Raw genomic sequence first — 18,223 nt, 5'->3', positions numbered from 1 at the left:
TAATGCTTTTTTCAAGGGTATAATATATAAATAAAAAATAAAAGATGAAAAACAAAAACTTACTTCGGATATATAGGCTCATAAAGGTACTTTTCTCCTCTTGCTGATGCAATATGAAAAAATAATATGTAGCCATTTGCTGTCTGAAAGAGATAAATTTTATTAATTATAGAATAAAAATACTTTGCCCATCACCTTACTAAAGTTCTCTATTAGTTTTCTGAATTGTATCTTCATTTATTATTCATTAATTTCAAACTTAAAAAATAACCCTTTTGAAAGAATACCATCCTGATGAACTTTTCAAAAGAAGTGTAAACTATTAGCAACTATATAAAATCACAGTAAAAAGGCATATCAGAAGAACTTTGAGGTTTCATTCCCACTCAACAAAGAAGCAATACTCTTTCTCTCCCTCCCTCTCTCCTTCCCTCTCTGCCTCTCTTTCCAAGGGAGTCACTGATAAAAAAGAAAAACCTCATGTTTGCCAAAAAGTGATAGCATTTTTTGGTACTAATAAATAACCAAAAATAAAGTAGATGCTCATCAACTGGGGAAATGGTTAAATAAGTTGTTGTATATGAATATAAGGTAATATTTAGAAACTTAGATGAATAATGAATACAGAAAAGTTTAGAAAGAATTATATGGATTGATGCAAAGTGAAATAAGCAGAATCAAGAAAATAAGATAAATGATCACTACAGAAACAACAATAAAACTAACAGAAACTAAATGCTGTGAAATTATGATGATGAAGCTTGGCTGCAAAGAACATGAGGGCTTCTCTTTTTTTGGAAAGATGAGACACTTTGGATATGAAACACTACAAGGGAAGACTTTTTCATTATGTTGTTTAACTTTGCTTTAGTAGGTTTCTTTTCCTTTTTAAAAAAAATTTTTGTTATAAGAGATGGCTATCCTCATAACAGATGGCTTTCTGGAGCAGGTAAAGGGAAGGAAAGATATATTGAGAAATGTAGTTTATATAAAAACAAAAAGTAGCAATAAAATCTATTTTTAAAAAAGCTATCAACTTATCAGAACTTAGGTGGTGCCTAATGGCTCATGATGCTAAATGGTGCTAAAGTTTTGCTCAAGAAAACATACCTTTGCTTTTTTGAAACCAGCAATAAAAAGGATTTTATGTATATATTTTACAATCTGTATTTTTAAAAAATAATATGTTATATAAACATTCCAAAAGAAGAGATTACTGAGTATGCATTTAATAAGCTATAAAATGTTTAAATTACTGTATGTTATGCTCTGAATATTATTTTTCTGAACATTTGTTTCTTATCCTGATGAATTTTGGAAAACTACAGCAACTCCCTCTATAGCTATAGATTTATAGCTCATTTGCAGCCTATAGACAGTATAGAGCAGGAATTCTTAACCTGGGGTCCATTTCAAAGGTTCCATAAACTTGAATAAATTAAAATGCATTCAATTTATCATTTAATTATTTAATTATTTGGAGTGCTCTGTTCTAAGGAGTCCACAATTTTTTACTAGATTGCTAAAGAGGTCTTTCACCCAAAAAGATTATTAACAATTCCTAATATAGAGAGTTGGCCATTTTTACTAAGAGGGAACCCAGGCTTTTCCAGTTCTAAGGCCAATTGTTATCAACAGTTCTTAACTGTTTTGAATTACAGATCCCTTTTAGTAGTCTTGTGAAGTCTATGGATACTCTCTCAGAATAATGCTTTTAAATATGTAGTATTACAAAGGAAACTTATTATATTTAGGTAATTATCAAAATCTTTTTAAAAAATCAAGTTCACAAACTTCCAAGTTAAAAACCCATCTGTGTACTATGCTATCATTGTCTTTCAATCTGTTGACCAAGTGACAATCTGTTGAACAAAAAAATATTATTTTCAAATTAAGAATGACAAGAATTATTATTGATATTTAGAAAAACAGTAAGAAAAATGATTCTAGGCTCTTTTTTCACTTTAAAGTGTTGTTAAATAGAGTTCAATCTAGAATATATACAAATGTTCTACTACTGAAAAGAACAAATGTAATATCAAAGGAACAAATGTAATACCACAACTCTTGGCATGCAGTGAAGAAATGGAACCAAATTTGAATCACCAAGATTAAAGTAAAAAGTAATTTACTTTTTCCAAGTTAAAATATTTGAAAGATGTGCTTGAACATTAAATCTGTAAACTTAAGCCCAAAATAACAATCTTGTTTTATTTAACTGGTCATTACATATATTATGATTACATAGCCTTGAACAAACCAATCAATACTTACACAAATATGAAACATAATATCAGATCTTCCTAAATTTAAATTTTGAACCAAATATTTGTCACATCATCTAGGGAAATGATAAAAGTATAAAAGTATTAAGATACTTTATGCCAATTCAAAATTCCTATCATTTTAATGCTAAATAGTCATGACTAAAAGAAAAAAGCAAAACAATTCAGAGTTCCAAATTCTTTTCCAGTATTAGCTTCCTGTTTTTCATTTAAAGGAATGACAGGAAACACTTAACTTCTCAGAAAAAGAGGCCTTTTGTGGGGGAATTGAGAAGGGTATCACAAACCTCATTCCTTTTTTAAAAGCATTTCGCACAATGTTTATATGGTTTTAATGATTACACTATCTATATAAAAATAGCCTAAAACCACTTCTCAAAGTCATTTAGAACACATATCAATTGCTAATATATTGTTTGTCAACTATTTAAATTTTTAGAACTCTTCTTTAATCTTATAAGGAAGGGAAAAGTAAAATAATACTGTAAAGTATCTATAGTGATGATATTAACATACAAAAACTTTCCTGAATTCCATTCACTCAGGCCAAATGTTCACCACTTAAAAGGGAGATCAAATTCCAATAATGAATCCAAGGACTTAATTTTTAAAAGGAGTAAAGAAAAGAATACAAAGGTACATTATCTTTCTGAATCCAAATATCCAGTCTGTTTTATATCTAGCATACTAGGTGAAACTGAAATTGTTACTTCATTTACTATACAGAATCATAAGAGTATAGTTAGATAATGTTAAAGATCTGTTCCAGCACTAGTCCAATCTGCTTACTCAGATGTATCAAATTATTTAATATTTAATGCTAACTTTGATAATAAACGAAAAGCTTTTTTCCCTTATGGCCCAACCACATTTTAAATGTAATGGTTATTGATTATCTACATAATGGGTACCAGAGAGAAATATGTACTAGAATCTTGAGAAAGCGTTTTAAGTCAATAGGACAAAAGGAGAAGGGATTTATTATCTCAGGAAAAAAAAGCAGACAGGAAAATGAAAGAGAAAAAAGGGAAAGAGTTTTTTTTTTTAATTATAATTTTTTTATTGACAGAACATATGCATGGGTACATTTTTACATTATCCCTTGCACTCACTTCTGTTCTGATTTTTTCCTTCCCTCCCTCCACCCCCTCCCCTAGACAGCAGGCAGTCTTATGCATGTTTTGCAGAATCATATAGTTCTCTTGTTACACAAGAAGAATTGAATTCAGAAGGTAAAAATAACCTGGGAAAAAAAACAAAAATGCAAGAGGTCCACATTCATTTCCTAGTGTTCTTCTCTGGGTATAGCTGATTCTGTCCATCATTAATCAATTGGAACTATATTAGATCTTCTCTTTTTTATAAATATCCACTTCCATCAGAATACATCCTCATAGTATTATTGTTGAAGTGTATAATGATCTCCTGGTTCTCTGCTCATTTCACTCAGCATCAGTTCATGTAAGTCTTTCCAAGCCTCTTTATATTCATCCTGCTGGTTATTTCTTACAAAACAGTAATATTACATAACATTCATATACCATAATTTACCCAACCATTCTTCAATTGATGGGCATTCATTTATTTTCCAGTTTCTAGCCACTACAAAAAGGGCTGCCACAAACATTTTGGCACATTCAGGTCCCTTTCCCTTCTTTAGTATCTCTTTGGGATATAAGCCCAGTACCAACCCTGCTAGATCAAAGGATATGCACAGTTTGATAACTTCTGGGGCAATGATTGGATTTGTTCACAACCTCACCAACAATGCATCAGTGTCCCAGTTTTCCCACATCCTCTCCAACATTCATCAGTATTTTTTCCTATCATCTTAGCCAATCTGACAGGTATGTAGTGGTGTCTCAGAGGTGCTTTAATTTGCATTTCTCTGATCAATAGTGATTTCATATGAATAGAAATAGTTTTAATTTCATCTTCTGAAAATTGTCTTTTCATATCCTTTGACCATTTATCAATTGGAGAATGGCTTGATTTCTTATAAATGATAGTCAATTGTCTATATATTTTGGAAATGAGGCCTTTTTATCAGAATCTTTAACTGTAAAAATGTTTTCCCACTTTGTTGCTTCCCTTCTAATCTTGTCTGCATTAGTTTTGTTTGTGCAAAGGCTTTTTAATTAGATATGATCAAAATTTTCTATTTTGTGATCAATAATGATCTTTAGTTCTTCTTTGGTCATAAATTCCTTCTTTGCTCCACAAGTCTGAGAGGTAAACTATCCTATGTTCCTTTAATTTATTTATAATCTCGTTCTTTATGCCTAAATCATGGACCCATTTTGATCTTATCTTGGTGTACGGTGTTAAGTGTGGGTCCATGCCTAATTTCTGCCATACAGTTTCCAGTTTTCCCAACAGGTTTTGTCAAATAGTGAATTCCTATACCAAAAGTTGGGATCTTTGGGTTTGTCAAACACTAGATTGCTATAGTTATTGACTATTTTGTCCTGTGAACCTAACCTATTCTACTGATCAATTAATCTGTTTCTTAGCCAATACCAAATAGTTTTGGTGATTGCTGCTTTATGATATAGTTTTAGATCAGGTACAGCTAGGCCACCTCATATGATTTTTTTTTCATTAATTCCCTTGAAATTCTTGACCTTTTGTTCTTCCATATGAATTTTATTGATATTTTTTTCCAAGTCATTAAAGTAATTTCTTGAGAGTCTCATTGGTATAGCACTAAATAAATAGATTAGTTTAGGGAGTATTGTCATCTTTATTATATTCGTTCAGCCTATCCAAGAGCACTTAAGATTTTTCCAATTATTTAAATCTGACTTTGTGTGGAAAGTGTTTGGTAATTTTGCTCATATAATTCCTGACTTTCCATTGATAAATTCCCAAATATTTTATGCTATCGACAGTTATTTTGAATGGAATTTCTCTTTGAATCTCTTGCTGTTGGATTTTGTTGGTGAAGTATAAAAATGCTGAGGATTTTTGTGCATTTATTTTGTATCCTGCAACTTTGCTAAAGTTATGAATTATTTCTAATAGCTTTTTAGTAGAATCTCTGGGGTTCTCTAAGTATACCATCATATCATCTGCAAAGAGTGATAATTTGGTTTCCTCATTACCTACTCTAACTCCTTTAATCTCCTTCTCAACTCTTATTGCCAAGGCTAGCATTTCTAATACAATACTGAATAATAATGGTGATAGTAGGCAATCTTGTTTCACTCCTGATCTACTGGGAATGGTTCCAGTTTATTCCCATTACATATGATGCTTACTGACGGTTTTAAATATATGCTCCTGACTATTTTAAGGAAAAATCCATTTATTCCTATACTCTCAAGTGTTTTTATTAGGAATGGATGTTGGATTTTATCAAATGCTTTTTCTGCATCTATTGAGATGATCATATGGTTTTTGTCAATTTGGTTATTGATATAGTCAAGTATGCTAATAGTTTTCCTAATGTTGAACCAGTCCTGCATTCCTGGTATAAGTCCAACTTGGTCATAGTAACAGTTATTTTTAAAATAAGTGATAAACTGAAAATGTTTGTGACTGTGTTCATTTAAAATAAAGATAAAAAGCCAGGCGGAATGTATAAAACATTATTTTGTTAGGATTTCCAGACATCAGCAATAGTCAACAAAATGTATGAATGAGGCTCATTTATCTATGCCCACAAAATTCAACTAAACAAGGATCTGGCAAATATGCAGGGCAGGATTAGGCACTGGGGATACATAAACATAAATATATAGAAACATATAAAAACATATTCACATAAAATATACTAAAGATAATTTTTGGAGGAAGACACAAGTATCTGAGATCAAAAAAGACTTCCTTTAGCAAGTGGCATTTGAACTGAGTTTTGAAAAAAGCCAAGGATTCTAACACATCTCAATGAGAGGGAATAAATTTCATACATGAAAAATAGACAATGCAAAAGCATGAAGAAAAGAGATGATGTGCATGGAAGAAGAACAATAAAGAGGCCAAGTTAACACAAACAAGAAGAATATAAGTAAATAAGATTTTTTAAAAAGTGAGTTAGAGCTTGGTTGCAAATGCCAAACAGAGAAACTTATATATGATTCTAAAGATAATGGAAACATTGAAGTGAAAGTGACATGGTCTAATCTGTGCTTTGAGAAAATAATTTTAGTACCTGTATGGAAAATGAATTGGAATGTGGAAAGATATGAGGTAAGGATACCAATTAGGAGACTATTGCTAAAGACATGAAAGAAGTGATAAGGGTCATATCTAGGATGGTAGAAGAAGAAAACAGCAATCAGAAAATGATGAAGAGGGAAGAAATGATGGGATTAGGTATTGATTCTATATGTAGGTGACTGAGGAGTCAGGATAAAAACAAAGTTGCAAACCTAGGTGATTTTAAGGATGGTAGTGTTCTCAAAGCAAACAGGTAAATTTAGAAGAGTTGAGTTTTAGAGTAAAAATGATAAGTTCTGTTTTGGACATATAGAATTTGAGATGTCATCATACTATTATATGCAATGCTTACCTGTAAGTAGGGAAAGGTAGATGGTAGTTAGAATGCCAAGCTTAGCATCAGGAAGACTCATTTTCCTGAATTCACAGCTGGCCTCAGATACTTTCTAGGTATGTGATTCTGGGAAAGCCCCTTAATCTTATTTGCCTCAGTTTCTTCCTGTGCAAAATGAGCTGGAAAAGGAAATGGCAAACCACTCCAGTATATTTGCCATCTGTGTTCATGAACAGTCAAAAGAGATAGAACTGAAAATTACTGAACTGAAGTTGGTAAATAAGTTGTGACCATAAGAATTCAAACATTGAGAAGCAAAGTCCATGTACCAAAGATTAGATAAAGGGCTTCTATACTAAATAAAAGACTGGCCTAGAAGACCCTTCTAATACTAAGATATTATTCTATTTATTGACTCATTATTTTTATTGTTATTCATCCTTTGTTTTTGAAGAGAACAAGTTACAGTGTGGAGTGATGCCTCAACTTGAGGATGAATTGGATTTAATTGAGGCAGAGTTGCACAAAGTCATCAGCCTCACTATCTCTCTTCTAGTCATCAAACACTAGAGGTAAGAAAAGTCAGAATGACTGGTCGTGGTCTGAGATACATTGGATGACTTTAGTGTCTTTGATGTCTGACCAAGCTCTGAGTGTTCCATAATTCACTTCAGCTTCATGGCCTTCATAGCCATTGGAACAAACTGTTCTCATCCACCTGTTCCAACTGGTGAAGTCTTCACATGGATGGGATAGACATCTACTAATACCCTAATGAGTTTAGAGCCTTGTCAGTTACTCTCAACCTAGTTTAGCCTATCTTCAGAAATAGTTTTTCCTAAAGGATGGCTGTTACAAATGCTACAGTTTTGTAGATTCACAAGTAAAAAGTGAACACAGGGTGAAGGTGAACAACAAAGATTAATGACCATCTCTGAAAAGAGCTCAGCAATTTCTCACATCAGAAGTTCTAGTCTTCCCTTAATACCCCATAAATCTTGGATCAGATAGTGTACAATCCAGGGATATACCTGGAAATTAGTAGCAAAGGGAAATAAAGTGAGTCAATTTTCATTCCTCCCAATTAGATAGTTAAACACAGTAATTTAGCCAAGAGAGCTACTAATAGAAAAGACTGGAAATTTTCTATAAGGGTATTAGGAGATTAATTCTCAAGTGATATTATGAAGGGAGACAAGATTCCAATTCAATCCAACAAGTATTTTGTAAGCATCTACACACTGGAAAAAGTAATTGGATGAGAATGATTTGGTATGTCCTTGAGAATGATGTAGTAGAAACCACAACAGCAGAAGAGACCCTAAAACTTTTTGGAAAAAATCCCAGGCCTTGGAAATTATGTAATCACCTTAGGAATGTAGCTATTGGAAGTATTGTGCTAAAATCTTAGAGAATGAGTATGAGGGAAAGGAAATAGTATCTGATATCTTTATTCCACTAGGCTATCCTTTGGGGACATCTGACTTGTCTTCCAAAACTCTGGACTGCTATCTTGCATCTGGACCCAAAAAATGAATACTTCTTAATTCAAGAAAGGGAGTTATAGTTAGCTCCCATTACCAAACTTCCCACCAATCAGAAAAGGCTCTGTAGATAAGGGGCCTTCCCCACTCCTGAGGAGGCACATTAGAGCATACCTTTGTCAAACAGTAACCTTTGTGTAGTAGAGACCCTCAGTATCATCCATTAGCATACCATTGTTCCTGTATTCCCATCATTAACTTGCTGAGTTTACAGTTGTTCAGGATTCTCCCTGATTCTTTAATCCCCGACCTTTACTTCTCTTTTCCTTCCCAGTTTCCAAATCATAAGTAACACCCCACATCCACACTTAAGTGCTTGACCTACTGGACCCAGCCTGTGTGCTTTCACAAAAAGCTCCTCTGGGCTATGAGAATAACTTTGTGAGTTTTTCTCATTCTAACCTGCCCTCCCAACCTGGTGCTTCATCAAGATCAATTGTATCCAGAAGTTGACAAAATTCTGTGGACCTTTAGAGAGAATTCTCCAGGTTTTCTGAAGGAGGAAAAGAAACCAAAGTTATGAAAAAAAGAAAGAAAAAAAAAAAAACCACCTCAGTCCTCATTCATTTTAATATCATCTACCACCAACCAACATGTTTACTTTCCCACCTATACATTTTAAATGACAATTATCTATATCAAAATTTTTCAAAGTGTAATTCTTGGATTTCTGTGGGTTCTTGAGACTTTGAAGGGAGTCTGTGACTCTTTTCAAGGAGTCCTCAAGGTCAAAACTTTTCATAATACTAAAACCTTTTTATCTCTTAAAATACTCCTCTCTTTTCCAGTACTTATTTTTGAGAAACTAGATTTTCTTCATATATATTAACCATACCAACATATTGGAACAGATTAGAGAAGCAAATATGAGAATCCAGTTACCTTTTATTAATAGGCTAGATATGAGAGATTTGCAAAAACATATAAAAATAATAACATTCTTTTGATTCATTTTTTGTTTTGGAAAAATAGCATTATTTCTCGTAACTTTATTTTGGGAAGAATTATTCTTCATTGAAATGTCATTTATGTTAACATAATGGGCTTTATTTTTTTAATTAAATTTTTGTTTATAAAATAGTAAATACCAATAGATATAAACAAAAAATTTTTTGGGGGGGTACTCAAAAAACTTTTGTTTATATTGGTATTTACTTTTTTTTAATGTAAAGGGATTATAAGATTAACAAGTCTGAAAAGGCTAATCTGCATATACATAAAGAATATATCGATGGTATTTAAAGGAAATAAACAAGTGATATTCCATAGTAGACATACTTACCATTACACAATTATTTGTGTTTATTGTTTATTCTCTTTACTATTTGTTAGCTATATAAAAGTACCCTCCAAAAAGGATGGCAGGATCCAAAAAAGATCTTGACAGATTAGAACAGTGGGCTGATCCTAATAGATTAAATGACACAAATTAATAATTCAAAAAATCATCTTCACAAATACAGAATAGAGAAGTCGTAGTTAGAAAGGAATTTGAAAAATACCTGGGAGTTTGAATAAACAAAGTTTAATTCAAATCAGCAATGAGAACAAAAATGATAATGCAATCTTGGACTGAATTTAAAAGTCATAGGTTCCAGAAATAAGGAGATAACCTGTTTTACTTGGAGTTTTACATTTAGTTATGAACATCATGTTTTATAAAGGACATTGATTAGCTGGAGTTGTTTCTATAAATGAGTAACCAAAAAGAGTTTTGAGTTTATATCACAGGAATCAGGTGAATGAGCTGAGAACATTTAGTCTGAAGAAGATTCAGGTGTGGATGAATTATGTCCAGTTATTTCAAGAACTATCACATGTAATTATTTATTCTTTTTGGCCCCAGAAAGCAGAACCAGCTACAAGTTTCAAAGAATCAAATTTGGGTTTAATGTCAGGAAAAATATATTTTTTTGCCACTTGCCCCATTCATGGTTCAGAGTTAAGCTGATGTTCAGATAGCAGATAGTCCATGGTTGGACCTGTATTCAAATACTTTCCAGCCTCATAAGAATATTCCACACAGCTTGCTCTATGTTCGCGATAGTGTTGAAGAATTCAGTGCCAGTATGAGGCATTAGCATGTGCGTTTCTGAAGTTCCTATCTACAAAGTATATTCTCAATTACAAACATCAATTTATTTTCCTTTATTTAGAATGAGAACTGGAAATATGACATTATGCACTAATACAGGATTAGCATGCTAATTTTCTATTTTAATTTTATTTCCTTTAAAATCTATTGATGCAAGACACCAGTGCCTTCCCTCTATTGATTATTTCCAATTTATCTTGTATATACATATTGTTATTTATTGTTTCTATATTATCTCTGCCACTAGACTACTGCCTCTCCAGAACTTATCTGGTCCATAAATATTTATTAACTAACAGTAAGATAAACACTCTTACAGTATATCTTCTCTATAATATCATTAGGCTATGAATGTTCAGAGAAAGGAGGAATGATGTGTCCTTTACTTTAAATTTCTTATTGACATTTTATTTTTACATCTCTTTCATTTCCAAATTTACCTTTCATCTTTCTGCAGGGAGATGTTTGTTTTGTTTTGTAACAAAAAATGAAAAAAGGAGGAAGAAGGCAATTCAACACAAGGGATATGCCCTTTAATTTTGACTATACGGTATTGGCTTTTTTTCTAAATAAATTTCACTGATAGCTTTTGTTTCCACATCACCTACATTTTGTATTATGTTCTTCCCAGAGAGTCACCTTCCATGACAAAAAATAAAAGAGAAAAATTAATGCAGTAAAATAAATTCACTTTTTTCCTTCTGTTTTTTTTTATGTTTTTCCCTTTTGTTCTGATTTTCTTTCCCAACATGATTCATAAAGAAATGTGTATTTAAAAAATTAATGTACATGCATAAACAGATAAAAAAAATTAAAAGGGGGAGGAAAATTAAAAAAAAAAAAGAATATTGTTGCCTTTCCAATTTGACCTTATGTATATTAACATTCCATTATATTTTACTATTATAATTTGTTCAGTGATAAACAAATTATTGGATGGTATTTTTGTTTCCAGCTTCTTGTTATTACAACTAATATACTATCAACATTTTGATAGGTAGTTTTTTAAATAATCTAGCTATGTCTTAGTGGAATTTCTGAGTGAAAAAAATATAAACAATTTAAAATTTTCTTGCTACATTTAATTTTTTAAATGCCTTGTTCATGTTTCTTGCATAAATCATTTTCTAATACTCTTTCCTCCTCACCCCCACATTCTTATTGATAACCAACCCCTCCTACAAAAAAACAAAAAACAACTGTGAAGTAAAACCAAATGATAACAAAAGCTAAATTTTAAAAGATTTATAGTTATTCATGTTAATGAAAATCTTTATAAAAATGAGTTATATGCACTATATTATTTTTCCATGAAATATAGAATTACTATGTGATACTCTTTTAAGAATTTGAATCTGTTCTATGTATAAAATATGACAAATAAAAACTTTATTTAATTAAAAATCATCTCTTTAAAAAACAAAGAAAGTATGTGGGGTTTACTTTTAAATGTATATAGTGTAGCTCAAAGTAAGCATTATAGGTACAGGTTTCAAGTGCATGAGGAGTTCGGGGAGGAATAGAACTTCTGGTATGAGAGCTTGCTGAGCTCTTTTCAGGGCTGGTCACTGACTTTTGGTATCCATCTTCACTCAGGGTCCATTCTTCATCTGTGGCTTCAAGACACTGTAGCATTTACAACAGTCATCCTCTGGAAAAAACATCCCTATAGACAAGCTAACTGGGGAATTAGTAGATGTCTACTCAATCCATGTGAAGATTTCCCCGTTGGAATAGGTGGATGAGAACAGTTTGTTCCAATGGCCATGAAGCTGAAGTGCACTATGGAACACTCACAGCTTGGTCAAACATCAAAGAAACAGAAGTCATCCAATACACCCAGACCATGACCAGTCATCCTGACTTTTTTCTTATCACTAAAGTTTGATGACTAAAAGAGAGAGAGTGAGGTTAATGACTTTGTGCAACTCTGCCTCACTTAAATCTAATTTATCCTTGAGTCAGGACATCACCCCACAATGTAACTGGTCCTCTTCAAAAACAAAGGATGAACAATAATGTAGTTTAAAGTAGTTACTAAAAGTAATGAGTCAATAAATAGAATAATATCTTAGTATTAGAAGGGTCTTCTAGGCCAGTCTTTTATTTAGTATAGGAGCCCTTTATTTACATCTTTGGTACATGGACTTTGCTTCTCAGTGTCTGAATTCTTATGGTGACAACTTATTTACTAATTTCAGTTGTTCAGTCATGTCTAATTCTTTGTGACCCCATTTGGGTCATGAAAGCAAAGGACAAATTACATTTGGTTCAACCTATTTAATTAGAAAAATCAGCACAAAAAAAAAATTGATATAATTAAATCCAATTTTCTAAGGAGACCTACACAACTAGTTTTACCTTGCAACTTTTCTCTAGATCTTCCCTCTACTTCTTTGTGTGACGCATTTTTTTTCCTTACCATTAAAAAGAATATTTTATTATAGTGGCCTTAATATTTCTAATTCACAAATTAATACCTGAAAAACTCCCAATCACATCATTTCAGAATTGAAAAAAAGACATCAAATTTAAATCACATCTGAAATCATAGCCCATCTCCTATATTCTCAATAAATGGTTTTATTCAGCCTTTGCTCAAAAACTTCTAATAAGAGGAAATGTATTATGTTCTAAGACAGTCCATTTCACTTCTGGATAGTTCTAAACTTTAAGACATTTTTCCTTATACCAAAATCAAATTTACTTCTCTGTAACTTCTACACTACTGGTCCTAGTTTTGTTCTCTGCGACCATACTGAATAATTCTAATACCTCTTTCACACAAATGCCATTCAAACATTGACTTCGTATGAAGATCCCTTATAATTTTCCTATCCAAGTTCAACAACCTTAGTTCCTGCATCCCTTCTCTAGTGCATCCTTCATTAGCTGCTAAAATACAGTTCTAATGCACAAATTTATTGACATCACACATCTCTGCCCAAAACCATCAGTATATATCCTATTAGCTTTCAAATAAAATATAAGCTTCTAGGGTTGAACTTCTATTATGATAAGAACTTACTTCTGGGCTCTGCATCTAAAATATGAAAACCAAAATATTGTATTATATCTAAAAATAAAATTTATAATCTTAGAACCATAAGGCCAAGCCAAGGGTCATGAATACTACTACAATGAAAGAAGCTGCAGAATCCACAAGATTTTACAATAGCTAGAATATCAAAAAAGACCAATTCCAGAAATGATTTAACATAAAAGCTGCAGTCTCAAAAATATCATAAACAAAACATACAGAGCACTCTAATCTTCAGGATTAGGAAAAAAAGACCTACTCTTTTAAATTAAAATGGGAGAATCTGGAGAAGATAATTATTATGCACATATAGCAGCACCTATATATAATGGTAAAATACAATGATTTTTTCTTTCATTTCTAGTTCTGTCTTTTCTGAGTCATCTTTCTACTTTTAGAGATACCTGTCTAACTACTCTTCTTGTATTTAAGTTCCCACACTCCTCTTCTCCCTGCTTCATGATCAAAATTCACATTCTCTCAACAGTCCTGCTCCCAGAAGCCTGATAAAGTAAATTTGCTGTGACATTCACTGATGTCATTGTTCCAACCTCTCCTATGGGAATTTATTACTAGTAAATGTGGAGACAAATTGCAGCATTAGTAAATTGTTTGAAGGAGATATTTAAGGGCAAAAGAGCCTTATTAATTTCCTCCAAATCACATCACTATGACTACATTCTAATTCTTCCCTTAAAACACTTGGTGCTCTAAGACATTCTAGACTACATATTCTATTCTCTGCTTTTAAGTTGAGTTTATAATAAAAAAAACTTCCATATTATCAAGAATAACAACATTATCTTCAATTCCCCTAAACTAAGATGTTCCTGGGTGATTTAATTCATTTTTATACATATAAACAGTAACCAATTTTAATATTTTTGTTGAGTCTTTTCAAGATATTTCCCATACCAATTCATTGTTCTTTTTCATTGCTGAAGTGTTTTTGGTCAAAGACTTATTTCTTTGAACTCTTGAGAATTACTTTGCACACATAAGCTATGTGGCCCTGGATAAGTCACTTAACCTGTCTGCTTCAATTTCCTCATCTAATAATAGCATCCACCTTCGAGGATTATCCACTGACAATAATATTAGGTCAAATTAAATGGACTTTTTTTTTATTACTAAAGTAAAAATATATACATTTGTTAATAGTAAACAATGAAAATAGAAAATTATAATACCACTGACCAAAATTACTTCACTAGAGTTTTGCTAAAAACTAGAGTTTTTCATAGAAAGGCTTTATATTGGTAAGTGACTATGTCAAATCAAAATATATCAATAATTTTTAAAAAATATATACTAGAGACATGATATATGTTTCTATGAGGAAAAATGTTGGATTTGGAATATAAGAACCTGACCACAATACCACATTTGCCACTTTTTATTACCTTAGGGAACTTGGACAAGTCATTCCAATTCTGTGAATTTCAATTTTAAGTTACTTATAAAAATGAGAAGGTTGGACTTAGATGACTGTAGGATCCCTTCCATCTCCAGATCTATGATCTTATCTATAGCCCTGTAACACTAATGAATCTAAATAAATTAAGTTGTATTAAACAATCACCTTTCAAAGATGTTCAATTTGTCAGCCAATAGCCTCTTTAAAGTGCACATGTCCAAGGACTTTAAAATCTATTTACATTACTTTGTGGGTGATTTGTGAATTGTTCAATACAATACTGTCTAGGAAGTGGTAATACATCTTTTAGATACTTCAGATGGAGGTAAAGTAATCAAAGTGATTTGAACAAAATATTTCCCAAGCATTTTAATATCAAGAATGAACAATATGACTAAAATATTCTCTTGATAACTCAAGTAAGAATTCTACAAATGGGAAATGGATAATATGTGGGTAAGATAAAGCTTGATTCTTAGAAGCGCTAAATTTAAAATTTTATTGCTTAATACTTATCTCTTCAACCATAATAAAGGTTCCCCAGAGTCAAGGGACAAGTCTTATACACTGTACCCTCAATTCATTACCTGATATCTTGCAGATTACATTCAATCAATAAATTTTATTTCTGAATTTTATTTATTTCTACCATTGCCACCTCACAGTATTCTTCTTCATAAATCCAATGTTTCACATTGCAAATTCCTTACTTCCCAACCTCACCATCAGAGTACCTTTGTTTATTATGTTCTCCCTTAAATGGAATGACGGTCTATCCAAACTTGGATAACTTCTGTGCTCAACTCTAAAAATCATCAAACAAATACTTATTTAATCGAAATGAATTTACTTAAAGGGCATGTGAATGACTACATGGGAGATTTGAATTTAGTTACCAACTTTTCTAATGCTCTTCCCCCAGCTTTACATTTTTAACATAATAATGTGGTGTCTTTTTCAAATCAAATAATAGGTTCCACTTTTTGCAACAAAATACTAAAAAAAAGAAATTCTGTACTGAATAAGTACATATAGGTATGAATAATATCTATCTATATTCTATCTCATCTTTCTCCCTCCCACTTAGGAAAAAAAAAGACAATATAAAAACAGAAAGGAGAGGCAACTAAGTGGTACAGTGGAGATAGTGCCAGGCCTAAAGTCAGGAAAATGTGTCTCTCTGAATTCTAATCTGGGCCTCAGACACTTATGAGCTGTGTGATCCTGGGCAAGTCACTTAACCCTGTTTGCCTCAGTTTTCTTATCTGTAAAGAAAATGATAAACTGCTTTAGTATCTTTAAAAAACAAAAAAACAAAAAATAAAACAAATAGATTCACAAAGAGCAACACACAACTGAAATAACTGAACAAAAGACAGAGGCACTAATTAGAAAAGGAGAAATCAAAGTTTGAGAATTCTTTAAGGCTTTCAAAACCTCAAATCACAAAGTAATCTTTCAATTTTCCTTAATTTTACAGAACATCTAATATCAAATGCACCCTACATATTTTCTTAACCTTTTATTTTTTAGCTATACAAATCCCAGCCAACAGGAAGCTAATTTACTTCATACCATCCATCTCTTCAGTATTTCCACAATGAAACTAAGACATAGACTGCTTTTCCTTCTTTTAATTAGCCCCAACTTGCTCAATATACCTACACCAAAAATTTAAAGAAAGCTTTTAAAATGGCTAGTTTGTTGATTTTATCAGAACCACTTTAAAATATTCTACAAAGTTTTGCTTCATTCCTTAACTCTCAAAAGCTATACTGAATCTGGAGAAAAATTAACAATAGTAGGAGCAGCTAGTTGGTGAAGTGGATAGAGCACTATCCCTGAAGTCAGGAGGATCTGAGTTCAATATGACCTCAGTCACTTAACACTTCCTGTCTGTGTGACCTTGGGCAAGTCACTTAATCCCAATTGCCTCAGCAAAAAAAAAAAAATAAAAAAATCAATAAATAAAAAAAAGTAAAAGAACAACTTCATTGTATATTTCCTTGCCCAAAGACATTTCTTTGTTATTTGAAATATTGAGATAATAGAATAATGTGTTGTCATAAGGCAAGCAATTCATAATGAATTTATTTTTTATTTGTAGAATAACACTTTATTTCTAAGACCTACAATTTTATAGTTGCAAAAGTAAACACTGAAAAAAATTCATTAAATCTGCATAAAAATGAAAGTGTCCAGGAAAAAAAAGGAACCTCAGGAATTTATTATTATAAGACAAAATGCATGCTAAAACAGATCAAAGACAGTTAATATGACAAAATGGAAGTTAAGATTAAGATTAATCCCTGAAGAGTTGAATTTTACTCCCTTTAAAATTAAAAGCAACAGAAAGAAAAATTATATTGCGATTAATATATTTTTAGTTTTGCATAACTTTTAATTTAAGACACTTCATAATGGATAAAAGTAACTTAATATTTCTTCCTGATTTATTTAAAAGAGTAAGACATTCTAGAGAGGCCAACAATTTCTGATTATGTTTCATTATTTATTTTGGGCTATTTAACACTTAAATTATACTATATTTATTATTAGATGGGAAACATTTGCCATTTTTACAGTGTTTACCAATTCTTTTTAGATCTGTTATTAAAACCATGGAACTATACTCTGTTATTTTTACTTATAGTACATAAGAGATTTAGTATCCATCCAATTATAAAAAGCTGATTCATCAGTAGCAAATACTTATTAAAAACTTACTACATGTAAGGAGAACATTATGCTAAGATCCATTTCTTTTTAATTCTATCATTTAGAGTGACCAAAATGAATGGTATAGACAATAAAATTACTGAAATTAATAGAAGGAAGTGTTTACTAAGGGCTGGCTGATTAGGGAAGTAAAAAAGGTATTTAAGAGGAGCCAGGAAGGATTCAACAAATAGAGGAATAAAGAGCTGGAAGCATTTTAAATAAAGAGAATAGGAACTTCAGCATGCAAACATCAAGTTAAGGGAACAGTGAATTGATGAATTTGGCTAGAGTGAACGATTCATACAGAAAAATAATGGAAGATAAAGTTGGAGAGATGGTTAAGACAGCACACTGGATGGTGTATGAGCCCTGGAATCACACAATCTGAATTCAAATCCTCCCTCAGACACTTACTAGCTATATAACCTTGGGCAAGTCACTTAAACTCTTTGAGATTCACTTTCCTCAATATTGCCTACACCAAAGGGTGCTATGAGGCTCCAATAAGATAACATTTGCAAAGTGCTTAGAACCTGGCACATTGAAGGTCTTTTATAAATGTTTTGTCTTCTTCCTTCCTTCACTAGAAGGGTCATCTCTTCCTCAGAAACAAAGAAGAAAAAGAA

The 18,223-nt window shown here is 31.7% G+C and overlaps 1 protein-coding gene across 3 annotated transcripts in view; it reads right to left on the bottom strand.

Moving 5' to 3' along the window:
• Window positions 1-18,223, bottom strand: part of RIC1 (RIC1 homolog, RAB6A GEF complex partner 1) — a 135,897-nt gene that overhangs the window by 84,005 nt on the left and 33,669 nt on the right. For 2 of the 3 annotated variants that reach the window (XM_074282866.1, XM_074282867.1), the window contains exon 3: window positions 64-143. The exons of the other annotated variant lie outside the window; for it this stretch is intronic. In XM_074282866.1, coding sequence (XP_074138967.1) covers window positions 64-143 — 80 coding nt within the window. The remainder of the gene's footprint in view (window positions 1-63; window positions 144-18,223) is intronic. 3 annotated transcript variants of the gene reach the window in all.

The sequence above is a fragment of the Sminthopsis crassicaudata genome, chromosome 1, assembly GCF_048593235.1.
Source record: "Sminthopsis crassicaudata isolate SCR6 chromosome 1, ASM4859323v1, whole genome shotgun sequence".
Taxonomy (NCBI): Eukaryota; Metazoa; Chordata; class Mammalia; order Dasyuromorphia; family Dasyuridae; genus Sminthopsis; species Sminthopsis crassicaudata.
This window is presented reverse-complemented; position numbering and strand designations above follow the sequence as displayed.